This window comes from Lithobates pipiens, unplaced genomic scaffold (genome assembly GCF_037356315.1).
Source record: "Lithobates pipiens isolate NorthernLeopardFrog02 unplaced genomic scaffold, aLitPip1_a1.2 Scaffold_1, whole genome shotgun sequence".
Lineage (NCBI taxonomy): Eukaryota > Metazoa > Chordata > Amphibia > Anura > Ranidae > Lithobates > Lithobates pipiens.
The window spans coordinates 134465852-134484642 of record NW_027507685.1 but is presented as its reverse complement, the minus strand read 5'-3'; the positions used below and the strand labels follow the sequence as shown (position 1 = coordinate 134484642).

Here is an 18791-nt window from a genome sequence, read left to right as displayed (position 1 = left end):
GCTCCCTTGAGGTGGTCAAAAACTCCATAATCTATGGAAACGGATAGGCATTCTTAATCGTGAAATTATTGAGACCTCCATAATTAATACAAGGTTCACCACTCTTCTTCAAAGAAGAAACCAGCACCTGAAGGCGATGAAGATTTGCGGATGAAACACAGAGAAAGTGTGTCTGCAACATACTCCTCCATGGCCTTATCCTCCAAGGTTGAAGGTCAATTGCACAATCAAAAAACCGGTGTGGAGGCAAACTACCCCCTTGAGCTTTGTCAAAGACATCGCTAAAATCGCGGTACTCCTCTGGCAGGGAGGAGAATGAAGAGGTGCACAGGACCTTGGCTATCTTCTGGAAGCATGTCTTACTGCATTGTGGAGACTAGGAGAGAACCTCAGCATGGAGCCAACCAAAAGAGGGGTGTACCTCTGTAACCAAGGACAACCAATAACCAGCAGAAACTTAGGTTTGGAAATAACTTGGAATTGGATTATCTCATGGTGAAGAGCCCCTATGGCCATGGACAATGGAACAGTCTCATGAGCCACATGGGCAGGCTGTTGGGGTCTCCTGTCAAGAGCCTCAATAGCAAGTGGAGTGTAACGCAGCTGCAGCAGAATCAAGTGCTTTGAAACACAGGCAGCATCAATGAACAGGCCTGCAGCCCCAGAGTCGACTGAAAGGGTAACCAAAACCAGGGGCTTATCTTTCTGGATAACTGAGGACGAAACTGTACTGTCACTTTAAGACCGACTCCACCCAGGAGTGATGCCAAGCGTCAAGGGGCATAGTAGCCATCTTAGAGCACATGTAAGGAAGCATAATAAGATGTACTGTCCTGAGATGCATGTTGCAGTGTACAGTGAGTACTGAAATAAACATCCGTTGTTCCAGACCAGAGTCTTGTGTCTCTCAGAACTCAGAGGATATAACAGTGGCGATGAGGATGGGATTTACAAAGTGTCTATCAGTCTGAGAGAGAGACAAAGACAGTGCGGATTTTCACCTGGATAAAAGCAATCACAGATCCCAGCAGGAAAATGTCATTGATCGGGACATTAAGCGAATTTGATGGAGAACACACATCCTGGAGTTCCTGGGTTGAGAGACTGGAACAGTATTTCAGTGCAAATGCCATCCCAGGTCAAAGGCAAGAAGCAGTATTTCTGACAGTGGTTGGTGTTAAGACATATGACACTCTTAAGCCTTGTACACACGGTCGGAGAATCCGTCGGAATGTGTCCTATCGGACCGTGTCGTCGGATAATCCGACTGTGTGTGGTATGCATCGGACTGATTCCGTCCGAATATCCGTCGGACCCAATTTTCCAACATGTTGGAAATATTTCCCGAACAACTGGTTCGATCGGACATACTCCGATCATGTGTAGCGAATTTTGATCGGACCAAGTGCCACGCATGCTCAGATCAAATTCCTACATCAAAGCTATTGGTTACTAGCCTGAATGTAGTCCCATCGTAACGAAATTACGTCATCACGTTCTGAAAGATCGGATTTTTCGACAACTTAGTCCGACCGTGTGTATGCAACAGTTTCGGACACAATCCGTCAGACTAAATCTGACGGACAAAATCCGACGGATTTGATTGGCAGAATCTCCGACCGTGTGTACAGGGGCTTAGGGATCTCCTTTCCCCTGTAAAACCAGCAACTAAGACATTGGCAGAGCTCCTGACAATGTTAGAGGATCACTTCCAGCCTAAATCACTAGAGATTGCAGAAAGATTTTGGTTTTATCAGAGGCAGCAGCCAGGTGAAGAAATTAAAGCTTATGTGCTCGCCCCTCACAGACTAGCCTCTACCTGTTCTTTTGGGGAGTACCTACCTACTGCACTGAGAGATAAGTTTGTCATGGGACTGAATTGTGACTAGCCAAAAGAGACTGTTAACAGAGAAAGACCTTACCCTTACAAAAGGAAATTGAAATAGCTTCAGTGATGGAAATGGCTGTGAAAGATACGGAGGAATTGAACCCCTAGGGCAGAAGGGAAGAGGTGAAACAGGAAGTTTTCAGAACAGCAGTCAAGCCCACAGTTGCAAACTGGAAATACAGACCCCCACCAAGCTGGGGGTCAGCCTGCTACCGTTGTGGGAATATAGACCATGATCACAAAGTCTGCCGGTTTAAGGATCAGACCTGTCATAATTGTGGTAAAACAGGCCATCTGAAACGAGTTTGCCGTAGCAAGAAGGTGCAAGATACACAATCTCTGAACCACAAGACAAAGAAATATATGGTGGGAAGATATATATCATCATCTGAGTCAGAGAATGAGGAAGTACTCCACAGATTAGACATACATCATATGCATTCAGCACCCTCCGCAATGAATGTAGAGGTAACTGTTGAGGGAAAGAAACTAAAGATGGATGTAGACACAGGAGCAGCAGTTACAGTTTTTACTCAGAAACAATGGAGACAACTTCAGACCCGAACAACTGTCCGCCCAACACCAAACTGTAGACATACTCAAAGCAGATACTCCACCCACTGGGTTATGCAAAAGTACAGGTATTGTACAAGGGTCAGACAAAGAGACTTCCATTATATATACTAGAAAATGGGGGACCCCCCTCTCTTTGGGAGAGACTTTGGTATGCCAGACATTGCCATAAATCCCTGTACCATGGTTACAATTCCATTAGGAGATAATGAGGGATGGGTGGTGTCCCTGAAGCAGCGATTTCCATAGATCTTTGATGATCAGTTGGGGAAAAAGCATGACTGTATGAGACTCAAGCTGAAACCCAACGCTCAGCCTAAGTTCTTCAAAGCTCATACAGCACCTTTCGCACTCAGAGCAGGAGTGAAAGCAGAACTAAGTCGGCTGGAGGAACAAGGTGTCATCTCAAAGGTAGAGCACAGCGAGTGGGCATCACCTGTTGTACCAGTAAAGAAAGCGAATGGGGACTTACGCATTTGTGGTGATTTCCTGGGTTGATACTGGAACAGTATTTCAGTGCAAATGCCATCCCAGGTCAAAGGCAAGAAGCAGTATTTCTGACAGTGGTTGGTGTTAAGACATATGACACTCTTAGGGATCTCCTTTCCCCTGTAAAACCAGCAACTAAGACATTGGCAGAGCTCCTGACAATGTTAGAGAATCACTTCCAGCCTAAATCACTAGAGATTGCAGAAAGATTTCGGTTTTATCAGAGGCAGCAGCAGCAGCCAGGTGAAGAAATTAAAGCTTATGTGCTCGCCCCTCACAGACTAGCCTCTACCTGTTCTTTTGGGGAGTACCTACCTACTGCACTGAGAGATAAGTTTGTCATGGGACTGAATTGTGACTCTAGCCAAAAGAGACTGTTAAACAGAGAAAGACCATACCCTTACAAAAGGAAATTGAAATAGCTTCAGTGATGCAAATGGCTCTGAAAGATACAGAGGAATTGAACCCCTAGGGCAGAAGGCAAGAGGTGAAACAGGAGGTTTTTTTTGTTTTTGTTTTTAGGGATGGATGGAAGGTGTTATACCTGAAGAGTTCCACATGTACTGTCACTTTAAGGCTGACTCCACGCAGGAGTGATGACAAGGGTCAAGGGGCATAGTAGCCATCTTAGAGCACATGTAAGAAAGCATAATAAGATGTACTGTCCTGAGATGCATGTTGCAGTGTACAGCGAGTACTGAAATAAACATCCGTTGTTCCAGACCAGAGTCTTGTGTCTCTCACAACTCAGAGGATATAACAGAAACACCACCTAAGGTCTGTCCATGACAGGACCTCAAGGTATGGGCGTTCCCTGGACGGGTAGGACAAGACTTCAAAAAGTGACCTGCCTGGCCACAATAAAGGCACAATCTCTCCCTCCTCCTAAGGGCTCTCTCATCTGCAGAGAGACGCGTGAAAGCCCAAGTGCATCGGTACCAGGAGGCATGGCAGGTGAGGGAGGCAAGAGTGGGACTGCAAAGCTTGGAGACAAATGTACAGGAGGCTTCCGCAAGTGCTCCTTAAAAGAGAATCTTTCACTGAGTCTGGAGTCAATGAAGTATGGCAAATGTGATCAACTTCTCCAGCTCAGTAGGTATATCTCGGGCTGCTATCTCATCCTTGATGGTATCAGAGAGACCATGAGAAAAAGCAGCCACGAGGGCCTCATTGTTCCAAGCAATGTCTGCTGCCATAGTACGGAATTCAATGGTGTAATCGGCAACAATCGGAATTCAATGGCGTAATCGGATGGACATGAGGCACTTGGCAGCAGAAGTGAAGCATGCAGGAACGTCAAATACCCTTTTAAAAGAAGCCACAAACTCACGGTAACTCTAGAAAATAGGTTTTTGCGTCTCCCATAGAGGGTTTTCCCAGGCCAAGGCACTCTCAGAAAGCAAAGATATCACAAAACCTACTTTGCTTCTGTCTGAAGGAAATGTCTGGGACAGCATCTAAAAGTATATCTCAACCTGTTTGAGGAACCATCTGCATTGGACTGGATCGGCCCCAAATCATTTGGGAAGGGGAGCGGAACCAGACATAGCTCTTATAGAGGTAATACTCTAGGCAGGTGCCTACAAAGAGAATGGAACAGCAGCAGAGACAGCCTGCAACACAGGTTGTACCGGTGCAGCCACAGTGGGAGATTTCAGGTGAGCCGTGCGCCACCTACTGTCAGAAACCATGATATCAGACTAAGACAGAAGTATTGTTAAATCACACTGGTATAATAATAAAAGTAACTAGAATAAACATAGTCAAAACATAGCCACAGTTCGGTAACCGGAACAGATAGTCAGACAAACCAGAAAGTCAGGAAGCCAAAGATCAGCGTGGTGGAACAGCAAGCAGGATCTGAAGCCCAAAGGAATGTTAGCCAAGCAAGTCTTTATTAGGAACGCAGGAGATAGTCTCTGTGATGTGGACTAAGGCAAAGGCAGAGATCATCTGGGCTGGACGGCTTAAGTAGACGGGATTGATGAGCAGGATATCATCAACAGGCGAGTCACTGTGGAGAGATAGGAGCTGGCAAATATCCGACAACTGAGCAGCCAGCTCAGAGAAGGAAGGGCTGAGCCCAGCCCTGACAAGTTAGAACACACCCAGGGAACACACCAAACACCTTGATTGCCCCTTAGTGTTAACCCCTTCCCTGCCAGTGTCATTTTTACATCAAGCAGTGCATTTTTTGATAGCACTGATCAATGTAATAATGTCACTAGTCCCCAAAGAGTGTAATTTGGGGTCAGATTTGTCTGCCGCAATGTTGCAGTCCCGCTAAGAATCACAGATCGCCGCCATTACCAATATAAAAAATAAAAATAAATAAAAGTCCCTAAAATCTATCCTGTAGTTTGTAAACTTTTGCGCAAACCAATCAATATATGCCTATTGCGATTTTTTTTTACCAAGAATATGTAGAAGAATATAGATTGGTTTAAACTGATGAATAAATTAGTTTTTTATATATTTTTTGGGTGGATTTGTATTATAGCAAAAAGTAAAAAAAAAATAAAAAAAAAGTTATTTTTTAAATAATTAAATTGTTGTTTTTTTTTGTTTATAGTGCAAAAAATAAAAACCGCAGGAGGTGATCAAATACCACCAAACGAAAGCTCTATTTGTGGGTAAAAAGGCCCATCAATTTTGTTTGGGTACAGCACTCCATGACCACGCAATTGTCAGTTAAAACCGTATCGCAAAAAATGGCCTGGTCATTAAGGGTGCAAATCCTTCCGGGGCTTTAATGGGCCGCTATGGGGGAAGAAAGGGGGGGGAGGGGTCTGAACTTCCAACTCAGTTCTCTGCAGCAAACTGAGCCAGAAGTGGAAGCAAGTACCTTTTAAATCCGGGTACCCGCTCCCCTTCTCTCCCCAAAAAAAGGTGCCAAATGTGGCAGCAGTGGGTGGGAGGGGGCAGACAAGTGGAGCTTCCCCTTTTGGGTGGAGCGCTGCTTTAAAGCAGAGCTAAATCCATCAAGTTAACAATTTCAAAAGACAATTACTTTTCAGCTACGTTCGTAATTGCTAACTGTCACATTGGTTGTGCTCTCAACCAAACTGTCATACCATCAAATGGCTGGTGTCATAACTGATCATATGTGCAGCATCATGGAAGTGGAAGAACAAACAGAGGCTAAGATGGCAGCTTCCTTGTCTGAAGATGATAGGGGGGTTTAGTTCTGCTTTAAGGAAACCTAGATCTCATAACATTCACGTGACTTAATGTCTAGGCATTTGGTATTTTTCTCCACCGAAGAATAGCATCACGGTTCTGATGGGCCGATTCTCTTGTTCAACGAGTATCACAGGACTGTCCACAGTGAAATCCAGGAGCTGTGGTTTCTTCGTAATAGCTATATAAAAGCTACAGTGCCTTCTTTTTAAATCATATTCTGAGTGAGCAGAGTAGGGTAATAAGTGTATTCCTAATATGAATCTTAAAGCGAAGTTCCCCCCAAAAATGGAATTTCTGCTTTTCGGAATCCTCCCCCCTCTCCGGTGTCACATTTGGCACCTTTCAGGGGAGGGGGGAGCAGATACCTGTCTAATACAGGTATTTTGCTCCCACTTCAGGGCATAGATATCCGCACCACCCGCGGGTATCTACGTCACTTCCCGTCCCCCCCGCTGTCTTCTTAGAGACACATGGGTCCCAGGAGACAGCAGGGACCAGTGGGAACACGCAGCGCGAGTCGCGCATGCGTAGTAGGGAACCAGGAAGTGAAGCCTCAAGGCTTCACTTCCTGATTCCCATACCGAAGATGGCAGTGGCAGCACCCGAGAGCCAAAGGACAGATCGGCTTTGGGTGCCGACATCGCGGGCGCCCTGGACAGGCAAGTGTCCATATTTTAAAAGTCAGCAGCTGCAGTATTTGTAGCTGCTGACTTTAAAAAAAAAAAAGTTTTTTGCTAAAGTAGAGAATGATTAGAACCACTTTCAGATATTTTTGATGTCTGCATACCATTGGGGAGATTTCCCCTTAATTTGTATCTCGGAGACACGAGAAATGAATGGAAATATCTTCCAATTGAGGGCACATCAGAAAAAGATGTCCCCTTTTGAGGATTTCTACTCATCTCCTGCTCTGGAGGCAGCTGTAAAAGGGACACAGTAAGAAAAAATATGACCTGGGTTCTAACCCTTCCCTGCATTTTCCAAAGTTTTGGCTTTAAATATTCATTACTACAAATAAACCTTTTAAAAATCGTGACAGGCTTGGTCAAGGTAATGGTTTTCCTTTGTTTTATCTACCTTGCGTTGCATTCTTGACCGTGGAAGTTGCAGAAGATTAGCATGTCCTCCAGCTGATGTCCCATTTCAATCTTCTGCTCATCGGATAACTGATTAAACTCAGAAGCAAATTTATTGAAGGCACTGGCAAACTGCACTGTCTCATCTTGGAACTCTGTAGAGGAATTGACATACGTTCGATTTCTACGGTGGATCGTTTCTAGACCAGAACCCTGCAGAATCAGAATCACAGAATTATCTTGTTTGCCAAAAAACACATTATATGGATAGCGAAAAAGAAGGGGCCCTTCTTTTCCGCTTCAAATTAATGAGGATACCAATTTATAGATCCAAATTTCAATATTTATGAGGCATTACATTGTTTATATTATATGGATAATTTAACCCACTGTCACCCACATCCAATCGGCTTTCGGGTGCTGGCGATTGCAAAAATAGCCTACTGCAAAAATTAAAATTGATCAATGCAATCTACAACCACCAATTTCTGTTAAAACCACTTGCTGACCACCTCCTGTAGCTTTAGTGCTACACTGCGGCTTGGCTATGCAGGATCATGTATATGATTTGCAGTTCCGGCTAGGGGGCTCTCTCATGCATGCTTCTGGCACCCCGGCTGTGCTTTTATTTGCTACACCACAAGCTGATCAGCGGGTCCCGGACAATATTTTTTGGTCCAAACCCGCCGATCGGCTGAGCAAATGACAGAAGGTCATGGAGTAAAAATCAGCACATTGCTTAGTTAAATAGCACACAGTAAACATTGTTAGGTACACATTTAACCCCTTGACTGCCCTAGATGTTAACCCTTTCCCAGCCAGTAATTAGTACAGTGATAGTGCATATATTATTAGTACTGTAGTAGTGTAACTGGTGATGTCAGCAGCAGTTATTCAGTTCCCTGCCAGCATCACTTAGTGTCAGATTGCCTGCCACACTATCGCAGTCCCACTATAAGCTGTTGATCACTGCAATTAGTAGTATATAAAAAAAACACACACACATTCCAATATATATACTACATTAAATTCAAAAAGTGCAGTTGCTAATGACAACAGAAGCATAAATTAAAAACAAACAAAATGAAAAAAAAAAAAAAAAAATGAATCCTTATACAAGAGTGTGAATTATAATAGCAATCGCAAAAAAATAAAATAATAGTCCCCAAAAAGTAAATCAAACGCAATATAGTCCAAAATAATTTGTTGAGGGAATCCTAATCTTGCACTATCAATAAGGAATTCCACCACACTGCTCCAGCGGTCAGATATTCCGAAAAAACAGACATGTTCCATTACTTTGTGTACAATATAATTCTTACCGAAACTAGTGGACTCTGTTGGGTATAACAAGAGTCAATAGCACATTGGTATTTGCATGGTCCCCATATGGAAAAGCATGCCTCCTCTGGATACTCAGCTACATCCTTATCCGCTGTGACGGATCCTATCCCACACTCCGTTGAGTGCTTCCGTCAGTAATACCGATTCCTCCAGTCTGACCATCAAAGAGATATATTATTATAGCTGCATTGAATTCAAGCCAAGCCAAAAATAGCTTGTAGAATCTTGGTAGGGCTGGCTCATGAATACTTCCCCCTCCCCTCTAGCAACAACTTAGCAGACAACTTTATAATTAACATGTTAATTAACACAGCACTTAAGGCAGCCTAGGTGACCAGTCTGTCTCCGGAGATCAATTTGATCAGCTCTTTCAATGATCATGTATTGTTTAGAATTAACAACCAAGAATAGTCTTTGGGAAAATCCAAGAAAACAGTCTGCAACAAAAAATGTACATTAAAAATGTAACAAAAAAAGATTAATATAGCAATACCAAATAACAGGGTGAATGTGGACAGAAAAGGTCCCTGCAGCCAGTGTCCACGACAGTGCCCCCCGTCCCATAGTCCAGTAGACCCAACTAGATCCACCACGGATCAGCGTTCCCATTCTGCTTTCCTGGCCGATACTGGATGGTAAAATTATAGGGCTACAGGGCCAAGCTCCATCGCAACAAACATCCATTATCCCTGGAGACCCGGTTAAGACAGATTAATGGATTGTGGTCAGTGAGCACCGTAAAAGATCGTCCGTAGAGCCAAGGTTGGAATTTCTTGAGGGCCCACACCAAGACCAAACACTCCTTCTCCATGGCTGCATAACAGACTTCCCTGGGTAGCAGCTTCCGACTGATGTAGGCCACTGGGTGCTCACTGCTATTAGGTCCTACTTGGCTCAGTACTGCCCCCAGCCCGAATGTAGAGGCATCTGTGTGGACACAAAAATGTTTGGTTGGGTCAAGGGCAGCTAGAACAGGCGCTGAAGTTAGGGCATTCTTTAATCGTTGGAAGGCAGCTTCACACTCTGGGGACCACAGTACCTGTCGGGGAAGGTGCTTCTAATGCCGCGTACACACGACCGGACTTTCCGGCAGACCAGAGTTCGTCAGACAATTCGATTGTGTGTGGGCTCCAGCGGACTTTTTCTTACCAAAAGTCTGGCGGACCTAGAAATAAGACTGGCTTCACATTTGTCCACTGGACTCGGCTTTTAGCGGACAATCAGTTCGTCTGTGTGCTAGTCTGATGGACTAAAACCGATGCTAGGGCAGCTATTGGCTATGAATTTCCTTATTCTACGCCATCATGTTCGAATCCGTCAGACCTTTGGAGTGATCGTGTGTGGCCAAGTCCATTCATTTAAAACATCAGTGGACCTCATCTGCAAAGTCCATCAGATTGTCCGCCGGACCAAGTCCATCGAAAAAGTTTGGTTGTGTATACGCAATATTAGTCAGGTCTGTCAGGGGCTTAGCGATGGAACTATATTGTGGGACAAACTTCCTATAGTACCCAGCTGTGCCGAGGAATGCCAAGACCTGGGTTTTAGTATGGGAGGTTGGCCACTTGGTAACTGCCTCAATATCAGCAGGCTCGGGTCATTAATGTCCACTACCTACTTGATGTACAAGGTACTGTACCTCAGACATCCTTATGCTGCATTTTTCTGGCTTAAGGGTTAGTACAGCAGAACCAGATGGTCCTCCCAGGTATCCCTGTAGATTGCAATATTGTCCAGATATGCACAAGCATAGTCCTGGAGGTCATCAAGGAGTTGGTCTAACATCCTCTGGAAAGTAATCGGTGCATTCTTCATCGCAAATGGCATCACTTTGGACTGGTATAGGCCAAATGGGGTAATGAACGCTGACTTCGAAAAGGATTCTGCATCCAGAGGAATTTGCCAGTACCCTTTGCATAGGTCGAGGTTTTTCAGGAATTTTCCCAGAGCAATGCGATCTAACAGATAATCCACCCGGGGCATAGGGTAAGCCTCAGTAGTGGTGTACCCATTTAATCTGTTGTTGTCTATACAGAAGCGAGTCATGCCATCCTGCTTCGGTACAAGGACCACCGGGGAAGCCCAGGGGCTGCTGGATGGCTCAATGACTCCCTCCCAACTCGAGACCTCCTTAATCTCATGAGGCATCCCCTCTCTCACTGCATCAGGTATCCGGTAAGCCGTCGGTCTTAGTGGCAGCTGTCCTGGGGTCTCCACCCAGGGACTGCGGAGAACATTTCTCTTCTCTGACTAAGGACCTGTCTAGCTTGTTCTCTCTGCGTCTGCCTTAACTGGTCATCAAGCTTTATCGTCTCTATCCCTGCAGTAATCCTATTTAATTCTGGGAGCACCAACAGGGGAAGGTTCCCAGAGTCTTCCACAGCTGGAGCGCATATAGCGGCTACCTCTCCTGATCTTTCCCAGTATGCTTTCAACATGTTCCCATGAAAGGTCCGTCGGACTCTTTCATCCGAACAATTAGCCACTAGGTAGGTTGTGTCACAGAGCTTTAAAACTCGGTAAGGTCCCTGCCAAGTGGCCTGTAACTTGTCTTGCTTGGTTGGCCTGAGGACAAGAACTGAGTCCAACCTCCAGAGTGCGGTTCCGGGCGATCGTACCATCGTTTCTGCTGCCTTTGGGCAGCCCGAAGGTTCTCTTGGACAGTGTCCGTGAACTCGTTTAGTCTGTCCCTAAACTCAAGAACGTATGCTACGATAGAGGACCCGTGGGGATCAATTCCCCCTTCCCAGTGGGCTCTGACTAGATCTAGGGGCCCCCTCACCCGCCTCCCATACAGTAACTCAAATGGGGAGAACCCGGTAGATTCCTGTGGCACCTCCCAATAAGCAAAGAGAAGCAGCGGCAGATATCTCTCCCAATACCTGTGAGAGGTTGCGAGTGTCCTAAGCAGCTGTTTCAGTGTTCCATTGAACCTCTCACACAGTCCGTTGGTCTGGGGGTGATAAGGAGAGCTCTGTAGGGGCTTTTTCCCACAGAGCCTCCATAACTGCTGAGTGAGCTCAGCAGTGAACTGGGTCCCCTAGTTGGAGATGATTGCCCGAGGGAAACCCACCCTGGCAAAGATCCAGAGCAAGGCATCAGGCATAGTTTCTGCGTGGATATTTGCCAAGGGAATGGCCTCCAGGTACCAGGTTGCATAATCCACCACAGTAAGGTTATATCTCTTCCCAGAAGGACTAGGTCGGGGAAATGGTCCAACCAGGTCTACAACAACGTGGCTAAAGGGTTCAATGATCGGTAAAGGGTGTGGGAGAGCTTTCAGTGGGCCCCCATGCATACCCACTCGCTGGCATGTGTCACAGGTCTGGCAATACTGTCAAACATCCCCTGTAATCCCTGGCTAAAAAAACGACTAAGTCAGACAGTGTAGGGTCCGGAACATCCCCAGGAGTCTGGCTAAGGGTATGTCATGCCTAATGTACAGCAGGTCATGCCGATATTTCTGTGGCACATCCAGCTGCCACTTGGGTGGATGGGAGGCTGTATTTCCCTCAGTTACTCAATCACTGGACCCACTCTGCCCGCTCCCCCTCCAACCCCCCTGGGTCCAATCCTGCTCTTTCCCTATAGCTAGCTAGGATAGAGTCGCTGAGAGTTGCCTGCGCAAAGTCTTGGGGAGAAGCCAAAGTCGGGTTAGGAATAGCTTGGGCAGTACAGTCTGGGTCAGGGGTGACAGGTCTTACTGGAGTGCCGTCCTCGAGGGAGCGTACCTCCATCCGGGCTTGCTGGCGGGTGGTAACAGGGCAGGCTTCTGGGGATACATCCAGGGAGAAGGCTGAATTTAAATGTCTCAAATCATTGCCCAACAAAACCTCTGCAGGTAAGTTCTGCATTATTCCATCTTCCACTTCTTTGGCCCCTGAACCACAATCAAGGTAGTGAGAACCCGCATAACATTTCCCCCGGCCACCTGCACAGCCACAGACCATTCCATCTGCTCTGCCGGAGGTTATCATCCAGGACTGTATCAGGGTAATAGTAGCTCCCGTGTCCTGCAGTGCCTGGGCAACCCGACCATTAATCCACACAGCTTGTTGATGGTGCAAACGATTATCTGTAGCGGCAGCTTGCACGGGGTCTGCCTCAAGTAGAATTCCAATATTCACTTGGATAAGTCACATCATCTCTCTCAAGACAGTGTGCAGCAGCCCGGGCAGGTCCAATGGGCCTGTTGTTCCGTGCGTCCCAGGAAACACTCTGCGGACAATACCTCCTAACCTGCTCTGTTTGGTTGCATCCGTAGCAGAGGTCCCCTTTCCCTTGTGAAGATGGTAGCTGAATGGGACAGGAGATTAACAGCTGGTATGGAGGGGCAGCGCTCCATGGAATGATGGGGACAGGCCGATCTGGGGTCTTAGGCTCTGGATGTTCAGTCCGCCTTGAATCCATGTATTGGTCAACTAGGGTGGCAGCTTCATCTACTGTGACTGGCAACTGATCCCTTTACCCAGTCTCTAACTTCAACTGGGGTATGATCGTAGAATTGTTCCAGGAGGATTAGTTGGAGCGCATCTGTCATGGTAACAGCTTAGTGCCCGGTCATCCAACTCTCCGATGCTCGGGTCATTTAATGAGCCCATTCTGTGTAAGGCTCTCTCTCCTTTGCAAAACCTCAAAATGGTGTGCCTCTGGAGTAATGTCGAAGCGAGCCAATAGTCTTTTACTCAGTCATAGTCCTGGCTAATCTCATCTGGGACATTAATGTACACCTCTGCAGCCCTTCCTTTGAGCCGGCTGACCAGGAGCGTGACCCACTCTGCTTTATTGACACCTTGGAGACTACATTGCAGCTCAAACATTTGCAGGTAAAACATCCATCTCATCTTCCCTGTCTTGATACATTCAGAAGGCGTGTCATGGTTATGCAGTGATCTTCCTGTGTTTGCTTACCTCCCCTCATGTCTTCAGACTAAGAGGCCAGCCACTTCCACCTGGTGGTTTTTATAACCTCTCCTCTAAGCATGGCTCCACCCCAGGCCCTATCAGGGAGCCCTATATTAACCTGTGCACTGCAGGCCATCAGTGCTGATCAACCATTGTGTATACCTTTGTGTGTTAGCTTCCTGTTTCCTGCTGTGTGCTCTGCTACTGTTTTCCGTTACCGACTTTGGCGTGTCTTGACTATCCCTGTTTGCCTGTGATCATGACCTTTTGGCGTGTACCCGACTATTCTTGTCTGCTTGTGGTCCCAACCTTGGCTTTGTCCCTCACCATCCCTATCCTCCTGTTGCCTACTGTGGGTGTGAGCTGGGGGACTCTGGGGGTCGCGACCTGGAGCCAGTTGCAGCCAAGTCCATCCTCACCACCAGAGGCGTTGGTGAACACCTTCTGGCTCTTAGACTCCGCGCCCCAGGGAATCTTACGCTCTAACCCCAGTGGGATCTGTCCCCCATCTGCAGGAGTCAGCCATAGGGTCCACAACCTTGCGGTGCACTCCAGATCCCTACGGTGTGCACCTGTCACCCGCCTCAAGGTGACCTGACAAGGCGGCATAGAGTAGCATTTTGCGGGCCGCTGGAGCTTCCCGGATGAACATAACTGAAGCTCCTTGGTCCCGCTGGAGTTCAGCCATTTTCAGCTGGGACACCTCTCGCAACAATTGACTGATAACCTCTTGTAGAATCTTGATTGGTTTATTGGGCAGAATACAGCTTTTTTTTTTCATACACTTTTTTAACACAATGGGTTAGATAACGAGGTAGGGCTGGCTCATGGATACTTCCCCCTCCCCTCTAGCAACAACTTAGCAGACAACTATATAATTAACATGTTAATTAACACAGCACTTAAGGCAGCCTAGGTGACCAGTCTGTCTCCGGAGATCAATTTGATCAGCTCTTTCAATGATCATGTATTGTTCAGAATTAACAACCAAGAATAGTCTTTGGGCAAATCCAAGGAAACAGCATCTCAAAAATGTAACAAAAAAAAAAGATTAATATAGCAATACCAAATAACAGGGTGAATGTGGACAGAAAAGGTCCCTGCAGCCAGTGTCAGGGACATCCGCCATACGAGAATCAATTATAACATATGGGGGGGGGGGGGGGGGGCACATAGAATGAGACCATAAACTGAAATTTAAAAGTACTAACCACTCACATGATTAAAAAAAAAAAAAACAATAGGCCCCTTTCACACTTGTGCGACTTGTCCTGTGAATTGGGACTGCAAAGTCGCATGACAACTCGTACCCCAATGAGTACCATTCATACCTGTGCATGTTCAAAGTAGTACCTGCACTACTTTGGTCTGACTTTGACATTTGCATTTTCTCATGTACACCCCATAATGACTTTTCTTTCTATAAATGCAATGAGTTGTCTCTGGTTCCAACTGAGTGCATGTCTGATCTTGGTCACTGACTTTTAGTTAGGTATAAAAGTTAATTGCTTCTTTAAAGTGTTTCTTCAGTGTTTTTTTTAAAAAAAAATACTGTAGCTGCTGATTTAATAATAGGACACTTACCTGTCCAGAGATCCAGCATTGTCATCACCCGAGCTGGCTCTTCAGCCGTCTACAGGTCCAGGAGTTGTAATATGAAGGAAGAGGGATCTCACCGCTCCAGGAGCACACATGCAGGCTGTAAACTGTCTCTTCGGCTGGGAAGCCACAGGTGCTGACTATTACCACTATCAGACGAAAAAACAAGCTTTGGACTGCCGCACTCTTTAGAAAACCACTTTTAATCACATCACAGCTCAACAAACACAGCGAACAAGGAAAAATTGCTGACGTTTCGCACTAGCTGTAGTGTTTAATCATCATGATTAAGCACTACAGTTGTGCGAAACGTTAGGAATTTTTCCTTGTTCGCTGTGTTTGTTGAGCTGTGATGTGATTTTCCAATAAAAAAAAGTGGTTTTCTGAAGTGTGGTGGTCCTGAGCTTATTTTTCGTCTGTTGCTACAGGTCCAGGAGTGTGGGAAGCCGGCTTCTGACTGCATATATGTGAGCCGTTGTGTGCTTTGTAAATGGTCCTGCAGCTTTTTGGGACCTGTGATGTGTCTCAGAATGCAGCAGGGAAGGGGGGAGTGAACTTCTGCTTGGATTACCACAGCGATTCGACTGGAAGTAGGTGCGGGTATCTGTCAAAACCAGACACCCATTCCCTCCACCCCCCCAAAAAAAGTGCCAAACTTGAAGGTGGGTAGGCAGACCAGCAGAACTTTCCCTTTTGGGTAAAGTTATGCTTTGATGTATGTCAGTAGAAGACAGGAGACAGTAAACATGCCAAATGATCAGAAAATTCAGGAAGCAGTACCATATAATATGATACATGGTGACAATCAACATTTGTAGTCCAGAGGTCAAATGTTATGCCTCTATAATCTTTTAAATAACTTTCAACCGATGGCTACTGTGAGTGTTGGTGTAATAACCTATATTACAAATTAAATATCAAATTAACATATTCTAATCCTAGATAAAATAACTAGTGTTCTCCGTAAAATGGCCACTAAACCAATGACATTTAATAAATATTTTTGTATCATGTACGTGTAAAGTATGTGTATCTAAAGCAAAAACAAAAATGTATTATATTGAAGCTAACTAGTCCTTAGATGTTGCGGCTGCATTCATTTTTATTTTTGGGGGGCTTTTTTCTTCTATTGTTAACTTGTGACACTGCCAGTAAAATACTTTCTGTCCTAGGCTGGCAATATTTCCTCACTGAACTGTGTCTACGGAGGAGCAGTAGCGTTGTCACCCCTGGACAGTACCACAAAATACCCCTTTCGTCATTATATAGGGTTGTTGTGTCTTGTAGCTTGCTGATTTCAGTTTAGTGTTTAGAAAGTTAAAAAGACACTGAAATTTTATCAGGATTAACAGGCATTTTCTTTACTTGGAGAAAGTGTACTTTGAAAAATGTATAACATGACTAATGCAGCCAAAACATCTAGGAGCTGGTAAACTGCCATATTCTGCATTTTTTGGAGAGGGGTTTATATACTCTTTAAAATTAAAATGAAAGCAAAAAAAATAAAAGTTAGCTAGGCGTCTCTCTGCTGACAGCTAACATCAGCCTTTCTCAATCAGTGTTCCTCCAGAGGTTGAAAGGGGTTCCTTGAGCAACTTCTGCCTCTCAGATGAGTAAACTGCCACTAATGATTTTTTTTAAAACTATCTGTGGAGAGGTATTCTTTCCAATGACCGATTACAAATATAAGTAGCATTCTTCCCATTGTCCATCACACTAATGTACTGTGAGCAGTCCTGGGACAAGGTCGTCGAGTGCCCAGGGCAAGGATCCTAAATTGCACCCCTCCCCCTGTCTGAATACATGCCGTAGAATAGGTATTCCTCCCTGCCCCTTTCCTTCTCTGCACCTGGGGCAGCTGCCACCCCTTGTCCGGGCCCCGATTATCAGCTTTAGATATAGTAATGTTTAGCAGGCATTCCATGAGACCCTAGTTGTTTCAATTGTTACTTCATACTAAAAGGGTTTTTAAAGGCTAGTTTGCACAGAGCAGTAGGCTTCATGGAACAGGTATAGTTAGTTAACTTAATATAGGAGCTGCCATTGCAGTGAGGCTGTCATCCTAACCATCATTAGTCATCTTTCATCATTATCTATCTGTCCTTCCTATACATTCTAATCACATCACTCCTTAGTAAGTCATTGATCCAGAACAAGCATGACAATTCCCTAGTTAGTTGCCTGCATTTTTCTGGGTCACCAAGCAGTGAGACAAGTCTGGAGATGACAGCCCCACCACCACAAAAAAAAACAAAGTCCACAAAAGCCGCTGCCATTACTCATTTTCCCAATAGATTTACTTCAACTTCTGTACATATTGGGAAACCTTTACATACATAGCTGTGAATGTTAGTAGCAGTTTTTCCACACAATATAGTATGTCTACTTTAGAGTATATTAGCCATTTAAAGAGAACCTGTCTACAAATGCCAAAACTATGCAATAAGCCACTGGCCTGGAAGCAGCATTCAGTTGAAGGGTCCTGACTTCACGTGTTGCAATTTGTTTTGGAACAGGTACTCATTCAGTAATTAAGCAAGGAGAAGGGTGATCTAGACTAGAGCTTACACCAAAGAACCTGTTCTTGGCAATTCCCTATATTCCAGGTTATTGAGACATATACCCAAAAATACAAACGATCCTGCTTGCCTGAGCTTTAAAAAAGGACCATATTGATTCTCCGAACACGCTAAGAAGTTGGACTTAAAATTGGGCAAAATCCTGCAGAAAGCAAGCTGTAGTGACTGGGGTTTAAGACAGTTGTCCCAGAAGCAACCTTGTAAAATATTGGTATATACACAAATGCACTTTCTTTGCCTTTCTCTCTCACACACATCTACACACACACTCTCTTATCAACAGGCACATGAGGACATAAGAAGATCATTTACTAGACATTCACACCTGCAGTGAGGTAGACATAGCGAAGTTCTTCTGGATGGACGAAAGTCTAACGCTGTTCAGATTGCAGATGGTGACAGCCGGGAATTTAAGTTTGGCACTTGAGATGAGCATGATCTTCTCGTGTGATGGGTAAGTATAGTAGGTCATGACCATCTCGGTGCACTGCCACAGAGCACAAGACAGGGCAAATGTCACAAAAAATAGCCAAACTAGGCGCCGAAACCAGTGCCTGGACCTGAAAATGTTAGGGATACCATGAGCCGAGGTGTGTTGCAGGATAGCCCGACCTAGCTTCCTTAAGGTGGTGGCATCATAGGACGACGTCAAGACCCTCATCTCTGGGAAGCCCATTGTCACTTTGTGTCACAGAGGGTAGGAACCGAAGAGCCAGCAGCCCAGCTTAAACGCCTTCTGTGAACCAACCTGTGAGGTTCTTAAAAAGACAGAAGCTGTAATGCCCAAAGGTATAAAGACCTCTAATCCATATTTCCTTTTGTTGTGATGACCTGTTACCTTAGCGACAACCTCTGTAATGATCTCATTATGATTCCAAGTCATAGACAGGCTGACATTTCTGAGAACCAATTAAAAGAAGACTGGACATTTTATAATGCTACCTATACTAAGCTCTTGGATTCTATCGGGTAATATATTGATTTGACATCACATATTCTGTTCTTTTTTGTGGCATCCTGTTATATCTTAAGTATGTTGTACAGACATCTCTCATATGCAGAAGCTTTAACTTGCTTTAAAACTGGAGAACAGCTAATACAGAAGCCCAATCCCTGACAACCTTTACATGCTATTTCCCTTCCTTCACTTTATTG

General features: G+C 45.1%; 1 protein-coding gene across 1 annotated transcript in view; it reads right to left on the bottom strand.

Moving 5' to 3' along the window:
* LOC143975159 (epithelial sodium channel subunit gamma-like) overlaps window positions 1–18312 on the bottom strand; it is a 66849-nt gene extending 48537 nt beyond the window's left edge. The window contains exons 1-2 of the mRNA XM_077477227.1: window positions 17962–18312; window positions 7211–7422 (exon numbers count right to left, since the gene is read on the bottom strand). Coding sequence (XP_077333353.1) covers window positions 7211–7422; window positions 17962–18312 — 563 coding nt within the window. The remainder of the gene's footprint in view (window positions 1–7210; window positions 7423–17961) is intronic.
* Window positions 18313–18791: the final 479 nt, after the last annotated feature.